The 20,187-nt window shown below is 38.6% G+C and overlaps 1 protein-coding gene across 1 annotated transcript; it reads left to right on the plus strand.

The window, feature by feature from the left end:
- The first annotated feature begins 1,700 nt into the window (after positions 1-1,700).
- si:ch211-136a13.1 (HHIP-like protein 1) lies at positions 1,701-19,577 on the plus strand. Its single transcript, XM_026914077.3, has 9 exons — positions 1,701-2,225; positions 6,364-7,010; positions 7,515-7,658; positions 12,167-12,495; positions 12,909-13,035; positions 14,058-14,203; positions 15,272-15,353; positions 16,060-16,142; positions 16,954-19,577. The coding sequence occupies exons 1-9, from the start codon at positions 1,947-1,949 to the stop codon at positions 17,868-17,870; spliced, it is 2,754 nt and encodes a 917-aa protein (XP_026769878.3). The 5' UTR covers positions 1,701-1,946; the 3' UTR covers positions 17,871-19,577.
- The last annotated feature ends 610 nt before the right edge of the window (positions 19,578-20,187 follow it).

A 20,187-nucleotide genomic window follows, 5' to 3' on the forward strand; every position in this document is an offset into this window, starting at 1 on the left:
AGTCTTGAAAATGTACCTGTCAATCTTGCTAGAAGTTGTTTGTGGCCTATTTTTGTTGTTTCACCTACTGTTCCAGGATGGTGGAGTTTGTGGTTTCTTGGTAATGTGACAAACTGCAATTTTTTGTCTTATTAACTTCAAGAATAAGAAAGAAGAGAGGCTGGTGAAGGAACAATTGTTTCTAGCTGCTATAGTGTAAGTGATAACAGGAACTAACTTCTTTCTAACTTGTTCAACATCATTAAATGTAATAATAAAAGAGTAAAAATTGCAACATGCCATTCTTTAATAAAAAAAATGCTAGCTTTGACAAATAGCTATGGTGTAAGAGGAATAAAACACTTTGGGATGTGCTGTTATTGTAAAATGAACTTTGGGGTGATAACAATAACTCATCACACCACCCCATCGGTGATTATTTTCCTTCAAGAGCACACCTAAGTGTTTTATTCCTTATGTTTATCATATTCAGATATAAGTGTTCAAAGTGATATCATTTTGATTGTTTCATCACTAATCATTATTTCATCATTAATACTTTAACATACACCATTATCTGACCATTTCCATTATTTATAGGAACATCTGTGAAACTTTATATACTAAATCTCTTTATATGAATTGAATTTCTTTTTCAATTTGCAGGGGTACACAAACTATTGCACCCAACTACATTGTCTATAATGTGGTGTATATAATATATTAAGTGAAAGATGAAACATTAGACTAAGATTGCTGGGGAGTAGGGGTGTAACGATGCATCTTGACACAAAAATATGATGATGTGCGTCGTGGAAATGCGTAATTCACATAACGGGAATTAGCATTCTATTAATCATGCATGTAATGCAATTGCACTGTTTGAACAGCAGAGGTCCCAGTCTGCACAACCCATAGAGTTACAATATATAGAGTATGCACTATGCCCGATAGCTCCAGATCACAATGAACGTCACGCAATATAGGTCATACGGTTACACAACCATGTTAAAAAGAGCTTTTCAGTAGCTTTCCACTTTTGCAACACCAGCCCAGCCCTACTGCGATCTATGATGCCCAAGAAAGAGGTCACGGAAGTCCGGCATTTTAGCCGACTTTGGAACTCTATTTCCAGTTAAAACGATGCCTCAGGCACTGCTATGGAGCTCATTATGTTTCAATCAGTCATTTTCCCCTGGTCAGAGACTTTGTTTATTCAAAATTTGAAGAGGATTTATAAATTTATTTATTAAGATATGGTGAACTTATAGTAAATTTTGATTACAATAGTAATCCTTTTTACAATAGTAAACCCTTTTTATAGCAACTTGATTTATTTAGATTTATACAGACAAAAATGGACATTTTGATTTGTTTATGATTCAGAAATAAAAAGGAGTCTTTTCTTCAATTTTTCTTCATTCAAAATTTGTTCATAATATTCTGAGAATGGAATTGAACTGAATCGTGAAGCCAGTATTGTGAATCGAATCGCATCATGACCAGAGTGTATTATCACCCCCCCTGCTGGGGAGAGATTCAGCATATGGGGGAAGGGTGACTCAAATTTGTGATAGAGGCCAGCCGCAAAGGGTAGGAATGCCTTTGCTTGAGAAAAGGGAGAAAGAGTAAGAAGGCGGGAATGAGAGGAGGAGACACTGGTAGAGAAGAGGAGGAGGGAGCAGAGGAGTTTGTGTGTGTCTGTGTGTGTGTGCGTGTGTGCGTGTGTGTACATGTGGCTGGAGCTCAGACTGTTGAATGAGACGGCCTTGTGCGACTTCAATCTGTTCATTCTCTCTCCACCAGAGCACATATCCAATGAAAGTGTGTGTGTGCATGTGTGAGAGCGCTGACAGGCATCCAAGTTAGCCCACAAATAATTGAACAGCTAGAGCAGAACACACACCAAAAAGGCATTCTTTATAATTTGTACCTTTGCCGGCCAGAACTCCTGTTCTTATTTTGCCATGAGTTTAGTAAGACTCTGGAGAGCTGGGCTTCTCCACTTTCTGATTTGGCTCCTCCTGAGCTTCTTGCATGCAGATGCCCACCCGCAGTGCCTGGACTACAAGCCTCCTTTCCAACCTCAAGAGCCGCTGCGCTTCTGCAAAGAGTATGCCAAGTTTGGCTGCTGCGATTTGGAGCAAGACAAACAGATTTCGTACAGGTTTGAACAAATTATGGACTACTTTGATCATTCTGGATTCATGGTCTGCGGGAAGTACATCCGCAGCATCCTGTGCCAGGTAAGACTCAGCCTTAGGCCTGCCAGGCCTGTCATCACTGTGGGGCATCATGTGTCGAAACCCATAGATTATTCATCAAAAAAATAAATCTGACATGTGTAACGTTTAAAAATACTTCTGCTCAAATAGTGTACAGGAATCAGTCATGTGTTGATCAAATACAAACATTTGAAACAGCGTCTCACTTGAAGTGATGTTTACAGTGAAGACCTTACGTCACTCAGTTCCAATGGAAGGCCTCATGTTCTGAATGAATGGTAGGTTTTATGCTTGACAATGGATGATTTTTGGGGGTCATAATTTTTCTTGCAGGTTCAAAAAGTAGTTATATATTTTAAATCCACTATTATATCAAAGTCTTCCACTTCTTTTGCTCCAAGAAATACAGCATGCTGATAAAGGACATGATCACCAAACAAATGATAACAACTGGGTACATCTCTTCAGCAAGTCCTTCAAGAAAAAGATAAACTCAAATACACTTCACGAGGACATTAAGTGTCTAAATATAAAAGTATGCATAGTAGATTATAGCCATCTTTATCTCATGATGGGCAAATAAATGCACATAGATTTAGAACAGCACAGAAACATATCATTATGCAAAACCAAGTCTGACTCATGGCTGTTTCGTTCCTACTGTGCCTTGGTCTATTTAGATCCAAATCATATATGACAAAACCAGCCATTCCGGCGATGCCTTTAACAGATAAGAAAAAATACAGCTTTGCAGCTCCTCAAGCTCATTTGGTTTCAACCCACATCAATGATGGTGTTTTATTTTACCACATTGATCCACCATAGGTAGTGTGGTTGGCTGAAGAAAGGTCTCATTCCCTTGACCACTTAGAGAGGAAGCTTTGCTCAATGACAGCCTTTGTGGGACGTTTATCTCAGCTACAGGGAGCTGCTTGTGTGGCAGGAGAACCAAAACATCAACTTCCTTTCAAATCTGGGACAGCATCTCTCATATTCTCAGATAGTGGATAGGGATATTAAGTAAGTAAGAAAAAGTCATCAATTAGATATATGAAGAAGGTTGAGGACAGTAAAAAGAAACAATAATAAGAGGATGAAGACAGTTGAAGATTAGTGATATGACACAGATGCAGAATTAATGGTCGCTATGAACAAAAGTTCAGCCAAAGCATTAGTATTAAAATGAGAAACAGGAGGATTGGAGTAAGGATTTATTATTAATAGATTCGTAATCTGCTATCCTATCCTCCTGTTTGTGCGTTGTGGCGTGATTCAGAAATTTAGGAAAAATTTACCTGCAACTGCAGAAAAAAAATATTGACCATGACCAGAGATGAATGAAATGAAATGAAATGAATAATGTGGCTCACCATCCACTTTAGATAGCTGTTTTCCAAATTTAGTAGCTATTCAGCATGTTTACTAGCCAAAACACAAACCACAAACATAACTAGCTGTGACTACGTTAAATATAGTTTAATTGGAGCAGCATGGCGGTGAAGCGGGTAGCATAGCTGCCCCACAGCTCCAGGGAGCATGGGTTTGATCCTGAGCTGGGGTTACTGTCAGTGTGGAGTTTCACATGTTTTCCCTGGGCTTATGTGGGTTTCCTCCAGGTTCTCAAGTTTCCTCTCACGATGGTTGGTGGATTGACTATGCTAAATTGTCCCTAGGTGTAAATGAATGTGTGAATCTTTGTGTGCATGGTGTCCAGCAATAGCCTGGCATCCCATCCAGGGTGGGTTCCTGCCCTGTGCCCAGTGTTCCCAGGATAGGTTCTGGATCCACCACGACCTGGACCAGGATAAAGTGCTTACCAGAGATAAATGAACTAATTTAATTTATTTTCTCTCATTGGATAAAACATACTGCAAGTCATTATTGTTAGCACTGTGTATAACTAATTGTTAACTGCTAACAACATGCAGCTTAAAATTATGCTTTTTTCTTGTAATTGTTACCATTAATAACACTGAGATTAGATAACATGTACAGATATCACACCTTACATATAAAGCTATAAGATAAACCAGGGTGGAATGACTAATGTAAGCAAAGAACCTGTTTAAAGAAATATTCTACAAGTGGTAAAAATTTAGAAAATATACATAATACAGTGGCTCATAAACCTGCCAGTGTCAAACTATACCCCTAATTTAAGACCGTTTAATTTTAATTCAGAACAATGGTTCATGGGTTACAGCACATATTTTAAAATCAAACCTTGCCTCTGTGATTATTATATTTCAGTTCATGAGAAAACAGTCCAGTATTTGGTTATACACACATCATAGTGGCAGACAGATTTCTGCTGAGTCACCATATAGAAGGTAGCTCATTGGTTTTAAAGGCCTAATGGAATGCACCAAATGTGGTGGCTGTTTGGGACTGGGGGACCATCTGTTTTCAATCTGAACAAAAACCTAGTGGAGTTCAACAGATCTGAAAACCCAGTCACCTCCAGAAGTTCCTAATTATTGAACGTCAATGAAATGTAAACACAAAGATGGAAGGAGTGGGCTGGTGTGCATATGGCTGTGTGGAGATGACGAACATTGATGAAGACTGGGTTGGCCTGCTTGTTGTAGTGAGCGCAAGCATATCACCATTTTTGTTTTTATTCCTGTGAACTGAAGTTGTAAAACAGTATATTTACAAAAAAGTAGAAGAGAAAGTGGAGGTCTGGAAAGCATGACAAGGTTTTGGCGAAATTCTAGGTGGATAATTGAATATAGTTTAAATAAATACTTTTAGATGTTCCTCATGTAATCAAACACTGTCAAGGTTAGGAGTGAAGTAAAGCAGGAAGTCCTCAACTCTAGTTTTCTCTTCAAGATTTTCACCCAAATATACTAAGGCAGAGACATTACATAATCCACCACATGTGTGGTTTAACATGGACCAGACATTTACGTTTACCATAAATAACCCTTAAATGGACTTTAGTTCAGTTTCAATTCTAATCAAAGAAAAGACACTTCTATACCTTGGAAATATATAAAACTCTACAAATCTGCCAGCTTGTGAAGCAATAAATCTCAGCCACTTTAATTTATTGTTGTAAAGCCATTATAGTTATTTGGGATGATTTGTTTGGGTGTAGATGTAAGACATTGTTGTTAAGGTCGACCCAGTGATGGGTGTGGAGTTGTGGCCGAAAGGTAATAAGGGCTTGGACTAGCCAATGTGCCCATGAGCTGCTGTATTTATATCCATCACCAGCTACTGAACTGAATTCTGGGAACTCAGCTTCAACAAAGATGAACGTGCAGAACAGCACGTTTCAGGAAGAAGTTGAGAGAGCGAGAGAAAGAGAGAGAGAGAAAGGGAGACAGAGGGGGAGTTGAAAGTTACATGAAAGAGTGGAATCTGATAAGTGAGTATATCTAGAGAGATACTACTCCCTAGACATACTCAATTAGCAGATTCTAGCAAAATTAACAGAATTCAGGATGTTGTAAAAACAGTTTCTTTGCAGTAAGAAAGAAAAAGGAAAATTATCTGAAAGTTTGCAAATTTGAAGAAGGCATTTAACTTCTTCGCTTGGCACAATCACATCATGCCATATATCCCTGAAAAGATTGTTTCCTGCAATAAATATCAAGTTATGTATCATTTTGTGATATGTAGATCAGTTTCTTTTATAAACTTGATAAAGCACACTTATTAGTATGGAAATACATGAAATCATATTTATTTTAAAGTTGTTTTTCTCAAAATTGGTTTTCATTTGTTCAGGACCAAAAACCTTAGTTTCTATATAACCTGTATTCATGAAAATTGTTCCATGTTTATTTATGATTTATGTTAGATTTTGTACTAAAATGGCATTAAATACAATTTTTATAACAATGCATGATATGTTCTTCATTAAATGATAGTAAATGATATTCAAACCATTCTGTAAAAGACTTTCTCTTTTTTAATTTAATTCTAGCATCATCCAAAGGCTAAATTTTTGGTTTTATCAAGTATGCAGCTTTGCACATATTTAGTTAGATGAAGCATTTTTTGTATTAAAAAAAAATCATTTTTACTTTTTACAAATCATATTGCTATTCGATTAAAAGAGCTTGTTTGGGTCAATGTAACATCTGTTGTTAAGTAGTAAACAGAACATGATGATTAATACTAAATATGAATATGTTCTGTCCTGTAGGAATGTTCTCCTTATGCAGCTCACCTGTACGATGCTGAGGATGCGAATACTCCCATGCGTGAGCTCCCTGGCCTTTGCCGTGACTACTGCTCTGAGTACTGGCATCACTGCCGTTACACACTTAGTCTTCTGACAGACAACAACATAACTGCCATCATTGAGGAGGATCTTGATAAATTCTGTGACTATTTGGAGCTCAAGGATCAAGAGTATTGCTATCCCAATGTTCTTTCCAGTGACGAGTTAAATGCTAACCTGGGCAGCGTTCAAGCCGATCCTAAGGGCTGCATTCAGCTTTGCCTACAGGAAGTAGCAAATGGCCTGCGCAATCCAGTGGCAATGGTGCATGCAAATGACGGCACCCACCGCTTCTTCATAGCTGAGCAGCTGGGATATGTATGGACCTACTTGCCAAATGGCTCAAGGATCGACAGACCCTTCCTAAACCTCACCAAGGCCGTGTTGACCTCACCGTGGGCTGGGGATGAACGTGGATTTCTCTGTATCACCCTGCACCCCAGGTTCAGCGTGGTCAAGAAGGCATATGTCTATTACTCTGTGTCTGTGAACAAGCAGGAGAGGATAAGGATCAGCGAGTTCCTTCTGTCAGACACAGACATGAACATGCTGGATCACTCATCTGAAAGGTGAACAGAATGGAGATGATAATGAATATGATAAGAGGAAAATCAAATTTGTAAAATATATCATTTCCATTTTAGAGTTAAAAAAAAAACTACTTACCACAGTATAATCAGCCAACACATTTGGTGTCTATATATTTCAGCTACGGTAACTGAAAAGTAATGAAAGTTCCTGACTACCTTTTTAAAAACTCTGTTTATGTGGAGTGTCCACCATACAAGTCCCAAGAATAGAACAAGCGCATAAAAATACGGGGTAGCAGCACTCCGCTAGTGCGTCGTGCCACATCACTCCTCCCGGTGTGCATTATTTTCATATAACAGCATGGTCTGAGTGTGTTATTCTCTAATACTGTATACACCATTGTATTTGAATAAGTTAAAATTCATAACTAATGAAACAAACTATTACAGTGCCATACTAGGTTAATAATTCCAATTGAGACCAACTGAGAAGTGCATGATCATATTGCGGTTATCTATTATAGTGATTGTTTTTGTTAACAGGACCCTTTTGGAAGTTGTGGAGCCAGCATCAAACCACAATGGAGGCCAGCTTCTGTTTGGTTTGGACGGCTACCTTTATGTCTTCATAGGAGATGGAGGCAGAGCAGGAGACCCCTTTGGAAAGTTCGGAAATTCCCAAAACAAGTATGTGAACTTTTGCCTATTTGAACTTTTATTTATTTTTCTTGCAAACATTTCAAGTATAATAAACCAAGGGTCATTATAACAGGGCAGCACTCTTAGAAAAAAGCTGCTAAAATGTACCTTTCCTTGTGCACAAGACTGTTTTTTTAATCCACTTGCTCCTACTGACACTCTTGACCAATCCAGCTCATTCCCGCAGTTATTTTTGCATGCACCTGTTCATGATATTTAATTAACTTAATTGGTTCTATTTCCCAAAATATAATACTTTATACTTTATATAATACGAATACTTTATTTGGAATGAACAGATAAACACAGAAACAAATAGGAGGCACACTGTTTTTTTTAGAAAGCTTGTCAGAAAAGTTCACAGGGCATCTGATTGAGACTAGGGGATTGGTGGATCATGTGCTTAAAGAGACAAGGATGGACCAAAAAAAGTTTCATGAATGGGAGAATTTTACTTTCATGCAGGCTGAGTGAGCATTCAGATATAAAGCTAGCAGGACAAAGAAAGACCGTGTTCATTAGTTAATTCATCCTTAGTAACTGCCTGGTCAGGGTCACTGGGGTTTAAATTAGCCTACTGGTTTGTTTATATTTTGGGAAAATGGACCGGATTAAAAAACAGTCCTGTGCACATCACGAGTTGAGACCAATTATGAACTCGAGTGATGTAGTTGAGGTTGAGGAGCTGTCAGAGCCAGAATTCACAGACCATGCTGACATTGCTGTCATTTCTACTTTTGTTTTTTCTAGTGTTTTCCAGTGTTCATGGAGGCATAATGGTAGGGTTAATATTTAAGAAAGAAAGAAAGAATGAAAGAAAATCCCCTTTCCAGTTTAGGTTGTACCCACCTTGAGTTTAGATCCAAATACAGATATAGATATGGATATTTGAAGCACTAAAACAATACAGAAACAGATGGCTTTTCAGTGGCATTTCACTACAACCCAAACACCCATCCCTGACCATATTAGAGTAAAAACTACCCTCTCTCTTGTTCAGTCCTGCAGGCTCTCAGTCCCAATGCACACCTCTATCTCAAGGGTACATCTGTTGCACCTCTATTATGTATCCTTTTCCTGGGAAAGTACATGTAGTATACCTTTTTAAAGCTTAATTTAAAAACTAATTAAAGGTACAGCAAGGGTCCTTAAGTTTAACAACCCAGTGACCAGGAAAGATGCAGCTTCTGAGAGTGCAGAATGGTGCAATTTTTCTTACAGCCATCAGTATATTTGTAGTCCTTAAATTAACTATGCTCATTTGTCAAATCTGCATAAGTAGAGAGGATTAAATAGAACGGACAGTAATGTCGTGTTACTGTTAATAATGAGTTGGACTCCATAGCATCATTAGTATTAGTATACTTCAGTGATTTCCATATGACCCATTTCATCCATAAACATCTGTAAATATTCAAAGCAAGGAACTCATAACTTACTTTTGGAAAGGAAAATTAGCCATGTGTTACCTCAGCTAGTTACTGTCCAGGGTGTTTGGCAAACATTTACCCTTAGGCACCAATGTACATTCATTCAGACGGAGACATAGCCTCAAAATATTAGTGTTGGCTCTGGCAGCTTGGCTTCCCTAGCAGTGACCAGTGAATCTACAGAGAGCGGCACAGGGCCACTCTAAAACACAGTTTACCCTTAGAAAAAAGGCCCTGCCATATTCACACAGTGTAGACTATGGCTTTAGAACCTGGGTGCCAAGATGAAGACGTCAACGGCCAGCACTTTGGATAAAGTGCAGAGTGGTAATATGGAGACTACATGTTAAATGTCTCATTGTGGCGCACAGCAACTGCTTCAAGGGCTACAACACAAGGCATTGATGTCACAGTAACAACCTATAGCAGACTACAGCTGCAATATACAGTGAGTATAAAAAGTCTACCACTCCAGTAAAATTGCAGGTTTTTGTGGTGTAAAAACAATAAAACCAAAATAAATCATGTCAGATCTTTTCTCTATCTTTAATGTGCTGTAACAACCAACAGAATTCAAGTGAAAAACAATTAGAGAAAAGAAAAAGAAAAACAGTAACCTGGTTGCACAAGGGTGCACGCCCTTTCATGGGGCCTGTGACTGTTCTGAAAATTAACCAAATACATTCAAACTCATGTTCAAAAGTGATTATCATATGCATGGCATCAGTAAAGTGTTTCTGATTAAACCCAAATAAGAATCAGCTGTTTCTGAAGGAATTTCTCGACATCATCTTGGTTTCATCTGGCAGCTGAAGCCATGCTTTGCAAAGAGCTTACCAAGCGTGTATGGGATCTCACTGTCAAAAGGTATCAATCACGAGAGTCGTACAAAAGAATTTCCAAACCAATACATGTACCATGGAACACCGTGAAGGTCTTCATCAACAAGTGGAGAAAATGGGGGAACACAACGACAGTGAACAGGACATCCCTCCAAAATTGACAAATTGGAAGCTGCCAAAAGGGAATCATTGATAGCTCCAAATACCAGTTTATTTTGGCACAAAACCTGCAGGCCTCTATTAGACATCTGAAAAAGAAAAATATCACTTTCCATCACAATAATGACCCAAAGCACAAATCCAAGTCAACAAAGGAATGGCTTCAAATGAAGATGATCGATGTTTTGGAATGGCCCAGTAAATCCTAATGAAAACCTGGGAGATGTGGAATAAAATCGCCAAACCAAGACTGAGTGCTGTATTACAAGCAAAAGGTGCTTTAATAAAGTAGTAAGTCAGGGCTGTTCACACTTGTGCAACCAGGTTATTGGAAGTTTTTTCTTTTTCTTTTTTCCATAAAACATATATATTTTTATTTTTCACTTGAATTTTGTTGGTTGCTATATCACATTAAAGTTGGAAAAACATCTGACATGATTTATCTTGGTTTCGTTTATTTTTTACATCACAAAACCTGCAATTTTAACAGGGGTGTGTAGACATTTTACATCCACTGTATTATAGGCACTGTCTCTAAATTTCTTTTAGTGTGATAAAGGAAATTCCATTAATGGATAAGCAATAATTATCCAAATTTGTCCTAGTCTGTGAAATTCTTCCATGTAAGGCTTTTAGTCATGTCAGCTGTGCTTACTTGCTGTTATACACAATGTTAGAGTTCTAACTATTTTGTAGAGAGAGTGTCTTTGGAATCCCTTCATGTTTACCCTATATTTACTTTCCAATCTGTAAGTAGTTGGAGAGTGACACAATAGTGTTTTGGTTGTGTAGTCATTGGATTTAAGTTGAAACAATGAACGACTAGGAAGTTAAAGCCTAATTTGGTTACAAATAAAATTTACACAAATATCCCTCCGTACCTCAACAGATGATTGCTATCAGAAGTACTTCTTTTGTTTTGCATTTGAACTACAAGGCTAGTCTAGCTAACAAGTAATGTAAGCTTATATACGCTAGTTTAGTGTCATGCTAAATGTACACCTAAATCAGTGAAGACTTTCCTCAAACTCCATTGAATTGTTCAGTAATCTCATTAGACATGTTTATATGATTTCTGACACTGTGCACATTTTGGCTGTATTTTTTTTTATACATCTTCAAAAATGGTCTAATTGACATTGCAGGGATAAAAGCTATAGTAGCAGCCAACTTAAAGCTGCAATAATTTTCAGGTATAAACAATGTGACTTGAGAAATAGAGAGAAAAGAAGGGTGTAGCACTTGCAGTAACCAGCATAGGATAGATAGCACAATAGACTGAGGCACCTCTTCAGAGAAAGCACTCATTCATTCATTCATTCATTCATTTATTCATTCATCTTCAGTAAGCTCTTTATCTGGTCAGGGCAAAGGTGGATCTGAAGTCTATCCAAACAACACTCAGTATGAGGTGCGAATACACCCTGGATAGGTCACCAGTGCACCATCCACACACTCATTCACACCATTCAGGGCAACACTCACACACTCATTTATGCACTCACACCTAGCGGCAATGTAGTGTTGCCAAACCACCTACCAGCATGTTTTAGGAGGTGGGAGGAAACTGAAGATCCCAGACGAAACTCATGTGGACATAGAGAGAACATGCAAGACTCTGTTCAGGAGTAAACCTCATTCATTACATTTCAAGTCACAGCTGTGGACCTTGTGGTGTGGTTTTTTTTTTCATGTCTTATTGTCATGTTACATGTTTTGTGATTGGAGTATTTATGCTCTACTGCCCCATGTGTAGTCACCCCATTGTTTCTCATACCCCTCCATTCATGATCCCTATTGCACTTTATTTATGTCAATATTGTGTATGTCACACATGTATCTTGCACCTTGGGTTCAGGAGAAACACTTTTTCATCTCACTGTGTACTGCATATTGTGCCAGCGTGCCATCTGGGTTTATTTGTGACACTTATAATACTTGCACAGGCTATAATAAAGTATGTTAGATAAGAGAGATCTGAGAATTTAATTTAGCCTACAGCTTCATATACTTTTAAAAGGGTTTTATCTTGATGATCAATGAGACCCTTTGTTCATGTTTTCAGATCCACTCTACTAGGCAAAGCTCTACGAATCGATGTGGAAAACAATGATGATGGTGCCCCATACAGTATCCCCTCTGATAACCCTTTCCTTGGTGAGAAAGACTCAAAGCCAGAGATCTACGCCTATGGAGTCAGGAACATGTGGCGCTGCTCCATTGACAGAGGAGACCCGATCACAGGCCAGGGACAGGGTCGCATGTTCTGCGGAGATGTTGGCCAGAACAAGTTTGAGGAAGTTGATATCATTGAAAAAGGGGGCAACTATGGATGGAGGGCAAAGGAAGGGTTCTCCTGTTATGACAAGAAACTCTGTTTAAACTCCTCTTTGGGTAAGACAAACATTCCAGCTCTACCTTGTTCTGAAGAAGTTTTTGATTCTTCAAAACTTTGGTGCGTCAGCTCATCTGGGTTCAACACCCAGGCCATGCATCTTCATTTAACAGCAATCCATTTATAAAATGGAATGGGAAAGCCACTAAAATTGCATAGGATTTTTTAAAACTGGTCAATTTTGTTTCATCTATTAAATTATTTAAAATTATTTTCATAAATTGTTTTGTGTATAAAATTGATGGTGAAAAAAAAACATTACTATTGGTCCACTTTTAGTAGAAAATGTAAATATGGATTAATCTGGCTTGGAATTGTGCTTGGAGAGATATTAAAAGTAGGCTTGCTCCTGTACAGTACATGTATCTTAATCTATACTGATTTGTTTGCCATGTTTGCTCTGTTTTTCCAGATGACATCCTGCCAATTTTTGCTTATCCACATACAGTTGGGAGGTCAGTGACTGGTGGCTACGTCTACAGGGGCTGTGAGATGCCAAATCTTAATGGTCTCTACATCTTTGGGGATTTCATGAGCGGGTACAGTGGCCATACTATTTATGTTTACTTTATTGTTTCTCGTATAGTATGCAAATGGGAGTAAATTTGTTAAATATATAAAAACCTGCAGAGCAAGGGCTGCCCGATTACTTATTTTGCTTGTTGACAAAAAAGTGACCATGAAATACTCGTATTAGAACATTATCATTTTTACAGTAACCACTCACTCAGGGACATGTACAACAGACACTTCACATAGAGTAAACTGATTAATAGTAATTGTGTAATTATTGATAAAGTGAGGTTTTCTGTTATGAGATGTTTATGTAGCATTTTTGGAATGACTCTCCAGTGTGAGTGCTTTGTAACACTCAGAGATAAAGCTCTATTATTTTTTCCAATATGAGAAAGTCTTCAGGATGTGATGCTTTGCAGTTACTCTGTAGCATTTTTTTTGTCTTATTAGCTTATTAACGAGAGAGGAAAAACAGATGGTGAGGGAAAGACTGTGTATATCTGTTATATTGTAAGTGTTAACAAGAACTACCTTGTTTACCAGATATTTCACAATACTAAGTGTTGCTATAAATGGATACAAAGTATGACATCATTCTCTAATAAGTAGAAAAATGGCTAGTCTTGGAATAAAACACCTTGGGACATGGTGTTATTGGAAATTAACCAATTTCAGGGTGGTAACCGTTAACTCTGCTTTGCATCAGGCCACGTCACACCACCCTGTCACACCAGCAGGCCATGTGACACCACCCTGATTTACATTTCACTTGTCTTAAAATATTAACATGAAAGTTCCTTTTCATAACTACAACACAGACGAGCTACTTCTTTAGAAAACAAACACTTAGCAAATGTAAAGTGAAGTAAAATAATGTAAAATCAGTCAGTCATTAACAATTAATGTTTGTGATTTGATTTAATTTAACTATCTTGTTTATTCTTTAATAACACATTCAACCTAGATCAGCAGGGTCAGGGTTTTTAATATACATACTCATTCCTGCTGTATGAAAAAGTGATATTTTGTTTCTGTTTGAACCCAGACGACTCATGTCTCTTAAAGAGAACCCAGACACTGGCAAATGGGACTACACAGAAATATGCATGGGCAAGGACAAGACATGTCGCTTCCCAAGACTGATCAACAGCTACTACAAGTACATCATATCCTTTGGTGAAGATGAGGCAGGTAACCTTGAGGAGTAGGTGTTTGTGTGTGTGTTTGTGCCGGAACCACTGCTCCTGGTGTGTGTTCACGGTGTGTGTGTGTTCACTACTGTGTGTGTGTGTGCACTTGGATGAGTTAAATGCAGAGCACAAATTCCGAGTATGGGTCACCATACTTGGCTACACGTCACTTCACTTCACTTCACTTCAACAAAAGCTGCATTGTTTGCACTGGTTACTTTTTGAATTGTGTACATCTCCTAGCAACTGAATACAGCTCCTAGCAACTGAATGCATCTCATACATAAATGCATTGTCCAGGGAGGCCATGCATTGTTGATTATTTTGGTTTATCTAAAGATTCCAAGTACTTATTATAGAAATGAGCAACATATTAAAGTTAAACTGAATAAGTAGGGCTGAAAATACTAAAGTGGGCATCCAAAAATATGACTTTTATTGTCCAGTAATACAGCAGAAAGAGATAAAAGCCGTTAAAGAATTCTTATTCCACAAATGTCTCAGAGCAACTACTTAGTCATGGAACAAGTCACCAGAAACTATGTTAGGTATCTAGCTAACATAAACGCTATAGCTAGACCTTTACCCTTACACATCCATGTGGCATGCAACAAGCTTGGGCTTTCCAACTTTTGTTGGATCACAAGAAAAATAAACCATGCTCTCAAGATAACAACCTGTTTCCTTAGTATTAGGCCTTGAGATAACAGAACAGAAAAAAATAATGCATGTCGGGCTTTCATACTTTGCATTCATAATATTAGCTGGATATCTTATTCCACCATTTGCATTGTTTGCACTGGTTACTTGTTGAAATTTGTCATACTTTATTTGCATTACATATATCTTGTGTACAATTGTAAAATCCTGTCTCTGTTTCTTTTACTGTATTTCCTTTGTTAGGAAATTCTTTATATAATAACTTGACACATTAATAATTTAAGCAGTATTTTAACAAATGCCATAGCCTATTTCATCCTTTCAAGAATAAGCCAACCTCATTACAGAATTGTTTCATGAAATTTCTTAATTGTGTGCTTGTTTTGATATTTATTTCCCCCCGGTTTAGGTGAGCTATACTTCCTAGCCACAGGAACACCAAGTGCAGCTTCCAGAGGGGGAGTGGTGTACAAGATAGTGGATCCATCCAGGTACTTGCAAAGCATCAGTTCTATGACTTAGATATAGATGGCAGTACAACCTCTAAGAACAGTAACAGTAAGATCACCCTGACAAAAATTAGCTACATACACCAACAGCAATACGTTATTCTACAGTGCCAATAGTTTGTGAACATGGATGAATGTAACTCGGTATAAAAGCAGATGGTCAGTTTGTTGGTGCAACCAAGTAGAACACAACACTTCCACCCCAGTGATTCTGGATGATGACTGTAGTGTGTATAGGACCAAATCTGGGACACTTTGATTGGCTTGCAAAATCAGATGACCTCAATCCTGTAGAAAATGTGTGGGATTATTTGGAACTGTAGATGAAACAGCAAAATAGGACACAAACTCTAGTTGAATTGCACCCAGTCATTGGAATAGTAAGCTAAAATTAACAGGAATTAATATTAGGATATTTGTCTGGGGAGCTTAAGTGGTTAAGGAAATGAAGTGTGAAATGGTGAACCTACAAAATAAGTGTAACTGTGTAATAATGTATAACAATCTCTAACAGTATTCTCCAGAAGGTGTGACTCTCAGCAACATAGATGTTAGAGCAATGAAAGTGCTTAGATTGCTTATAGACTGCCAAGATTCATGGAGTTGCAAACACTACTGACCTGCCTTTTACTATTCCAGGATTATTTTGGTGAAGCTAAGTTTGATGCCATGTCTTTATACCTTTTAGGCGAGCACCTCCAGGCAAGTGCAGCATCAAGCCCACTCCTGTCCAGATAAAGGGCAAACTGATTCGCTTCCATCCTAAAACAGGTAAGAAGCTCTGCAAAGAAATTCAACCCCTGTTTTCTGCTCATAGCAGACCCTTGATCTGCTCTGGTGTTGCTTCAAAGTACCACAAAAGACTCAACGTCATTAAATGGATAGAAACTGATGCATAAGGGTTTTCCTACCTCCCATAAACATGCCGGTAGTTGAATTGGCTACTCTAAATTACCCCTTAGTGTGAATGTGTGTGTGTATGTGTGTGTCTGTGTGTGTGGTGCTCTGCAATGAACTGGCATCCCATCCAGGGTGTATTCCTGGCTCGTGCCCAGTGTTCCTGGGATAGGCTCTGGATTCACCATAACCCTGAGCAGGATAAAGGTTAGGATAAAGCTGTTACTGAAGTTGAATGAATTAAACATAACATTTGTACCAATCACAGAAATTACAAGCGTACACTCTTTTCACATGGTCCAAAAACATTGCTCCCACCAGCACCAGCCTCACCTCACCTCTCTTCAACACACCCCAACCTGATCTTTCAAACACATAACAAAAAACTACTGCTTTAGAATGTTACAACAGTAAATAAATGCTAAATCTCCCTAAATAAATAAATAATCTAACTGAAACTGGCTCAAACAGTTTCAATTGATTTGTTCTGGGTTTATATCAATGTGGGGAGTGGTGGCTGATTGGTTAAGGCTTAGGGCTACTGAAGGTTGTGAAGTCAACTTGTTCAATTGTATCCAGTCTCAGTTATAAATCAGTTTGGATAAAAGCATCAGCCAAATGAGCCAATGCAATGTAAATAATGTAGTTTTGAATTTGAAATCCATCCTCTGTTCTTCTTTTACAGAGTTTGTGATTGACAAAAAACCCACAACCACTGCTTCCCCTAAGACCAAAGCACCTACTATACCCAGCACAACCATGGTTCAGGCCACAGCAAGAAAACCAACCACTGCATCTCCAAAGCCAAAATTTAGTGGACCAACTCAGAAACCAAGGACACCTACTCAAAAACCACAGACTCTTGCTCCGACGCCAACTTTCAAACCGGTAATTACAAAGCCTCCTGTTCTCAGGAGACATCAGTCTCCAACTGGGACAGTGCACCCACTCCTTGACCAGATCACTACAGTGAGGCCACAGTATATCACCACTTTGAAAGTGAAATCAGAAACCACACTTCGTAGGACTCCTCCACCAACCACATTACGTCCATCCACCAAGCAACCACATGCTTCCAGCGACACTCATCCATATTGGACTGCCTCTATAACCACCACCACCAGGCCCATATATTGGACTTCAGCCTCCCTGAAGACATCCCTACCAACAGACAGGCCTGGCAAAAGAGGCAGGGGGAAAGGCAGAAAAAATGGGCAGAGAAGAGGTAAAGGGGTTCGCAGAAGGTCTCGAAGTGGGCAGGTGAGGCTTGTTAGTCCTGATCCAAACCGGTCAGATCGTGGACGAGTGGAAATCCTCGTGAGGGGTGAGTGGGGTACGGTGTGTGATGACCTATTTGACAATAAGGCAGCAGCAGTGGTGTGCAAGCAGCTGGGCTTTGCTAGAGCACTGAGGGTGGCGAAGCCTGGCGAAATGGGACGTGTGGCCACTAACCTCCAAATCCTGCTGGATGATGTGGAATGTGAGGGAACAGAGAGGACACTGCTGCACTGCAAACACGCTGTAGTCGGCAAACACAACTGCTCACATGCGGAGGATGTAGGGGTAGTGTGTAGCTCCGAAGAGGAGCATGCTGTCAAGTGATGACCATTTCCCAGTCTACTCTTGAATCACTGAAAACATTGGTCTCACTCTTGATTTGTTTGTTCGTAAAATGGTGGTGAAATACTTCAGCACCATCAATCTCAGCCTAATTTTTAATACTTGCAGAGAATTACTTTTTAAATGAATATTGACAGATAGTGATAATGTTAAAGAATGATAATGCTGTTGTGAGGTCACAGTTTTAAAGGGAGGTGTTGATCATCTCAGACTAAGACAAGGCCAAGATAGCTAATGTTTTGTGTTTAATAAGATTCAAGCAAATTCACCTCTTCAGAAAAGAAAGCAAGAAGGGAAACACTGCTTAGCCTTTTATATTCAAGATGACACACACACACACACACACACACACACACATATATATGGAATAATTTTCATACAGAAACCATGGTATAGATTCAAACCTATAAAACACTTATAAGAATATAATCCGTGAGATTTTCTTTTTATTAATATATATGTGTAATTTTGTTGTGAAAACTAATATCAATACACAAATCAATATAACCCTCAAATCATGCACAATTTGGACAGGATCCAAAATTAAGATCATCACCATTCCTTATGGCATAAAATTAAGTTCAGTGATTTAGTGACTATGTAGAAAACATGCATTTTATGGAAAATCATTACAAATCATAAAAATATTAACTATATGGCCAAATGTTTGTGGCAAAGTGTAGGAACACAATTATCTAGAATATATTCATATGCTGTAGCTTTACAGTTTCCTTTCACTGGAACTAAGAGGTCCAAACCTGTTCCAGCATGACAATGCCACTATGCACGAAGCGAGCTCCATGAAGACATGGTGTGTTAAGGTTGGAATGGAAGAACTCGAGTGTCCTGCAACCCCACTGAACACCTCTGGGATGAACTGAAACACCAACTGCACCTCAGACCTCCAACATCAGGGCCCGACCTCACTAATGCTTTTGAAAGCTGAGTGAGCACATCTCCATAGCCATGCTCCAAAATCTAGTGGAAAGCCTTCCCAGAAGAGTGGAGGTTATTATAACAGCAAAAGGGGACTAAAACTGGAATGTGATGTTCAAAAATCACATATTAGTGAGACTGTCAGATGTCCACAAACATTTTGGCCATATAGTGTAGTAAGTTCATTGTATAATGCTGCCATCTTCTGCTCCTGACTACACCACAAACACACACATGCAGTCAAACAGAGCTGCAGGTCTGATAACTTGCTTAAGTTTTTCCACCATACGCAGTTTGTATAATGTTATAATGTTATGCTCAACCATTCTTAATGCTTAAAGATATTTTTCATTCATTTTTAATGCTTTTGTTCAGTAGACAGTTGGTCAGTGGTTATTATCTATTATATTTGGGTGTTTATAATTCTAAAAACTACAGTTGGTTTTACATGGAATGAAAATAATGAGACTAAAATGCTGGACATTCTTTGTTATTTTGAAAAAATGGAATATATAAATAAAAGAGAAGAAAATTATGAAAAGGTTACTTGTGCAAACACTTTGAATAAAAGACTTGGAAATGCACTGAGGAAGAGATTGTTCAGTTCAGTTTATTTGGTTTACAGTTTATTATAATTTACATTTTCCACGGTTTAACAAGAGGATAAAACTCCAGTACACTGTAGTGAAACAGTACGCTGCAGTACATTATATGTACGCCAGGGGGCGCACATGGAGCGACCGACTCAGGGCAATAAAGCAGTAACGTTTCTGGAAAACCAAATGACGTATTGTATCAAAAGGTCAATTATAATAACATATCCCAGCACCTGAACGGTTTCAAGTGGCTATGACAGCAGATTTTTTTTCTCAGTACCATTTGTGCAGGAAAAAAATAAAATAAAATCTCACGAATTCAGACAGTGGAAGTTTTCGCCACAAGTCGTGGCTTCGATCCAATCTGAAGTGATCATAACTACCCCTACTCCCTCCGAAGGCTTACACCCTTCACAGCCAGAACTCTGAAAGCTCCCCTCCTTTTATCGGTCGAAAGTACTGTTGCAAAGGTGAAGCTCCATGGAACTTTCCAGTGCTACATTACATTTCCATTTGTTACATTTACATGCGCTGCGACAGAGAAAACTCATCAAGCCAGTGAACTCAACCTTGCAAAGCTGACCTCTCTAAGATGGCGGTGCGGTTGACGTGTCTCTAAGGTTCTCCGTTAAAACTCCTCATACGCATGCGTCACGATGTTGGCCCCACCTATACCGTTAGCGCAGTAGTTCAGGATTGTGCGTTTATTGGTTATGATTTTTATTTGGACCGCCCCTTTTTGTGACTCTTTGCGCTGTGATTGGCTA

This window comes from Pangasianodon hypophthalmus, chromosome 6, assembly GCF_027358585.1.
Source record: "Pangasianodon hypophthalmus isolate fPanHyp1 chromosome 6, fPanHyp1.pri, whole genome shotgun sequence".
NCBI classification, from domain to species: domain Eukaryota; kingdom Metazoa; phylum Chordata; class Actinopteri; order Siluriformes; family Pangasiidae; genus Pangasianodon; species Pangasianodon hypophthalmus.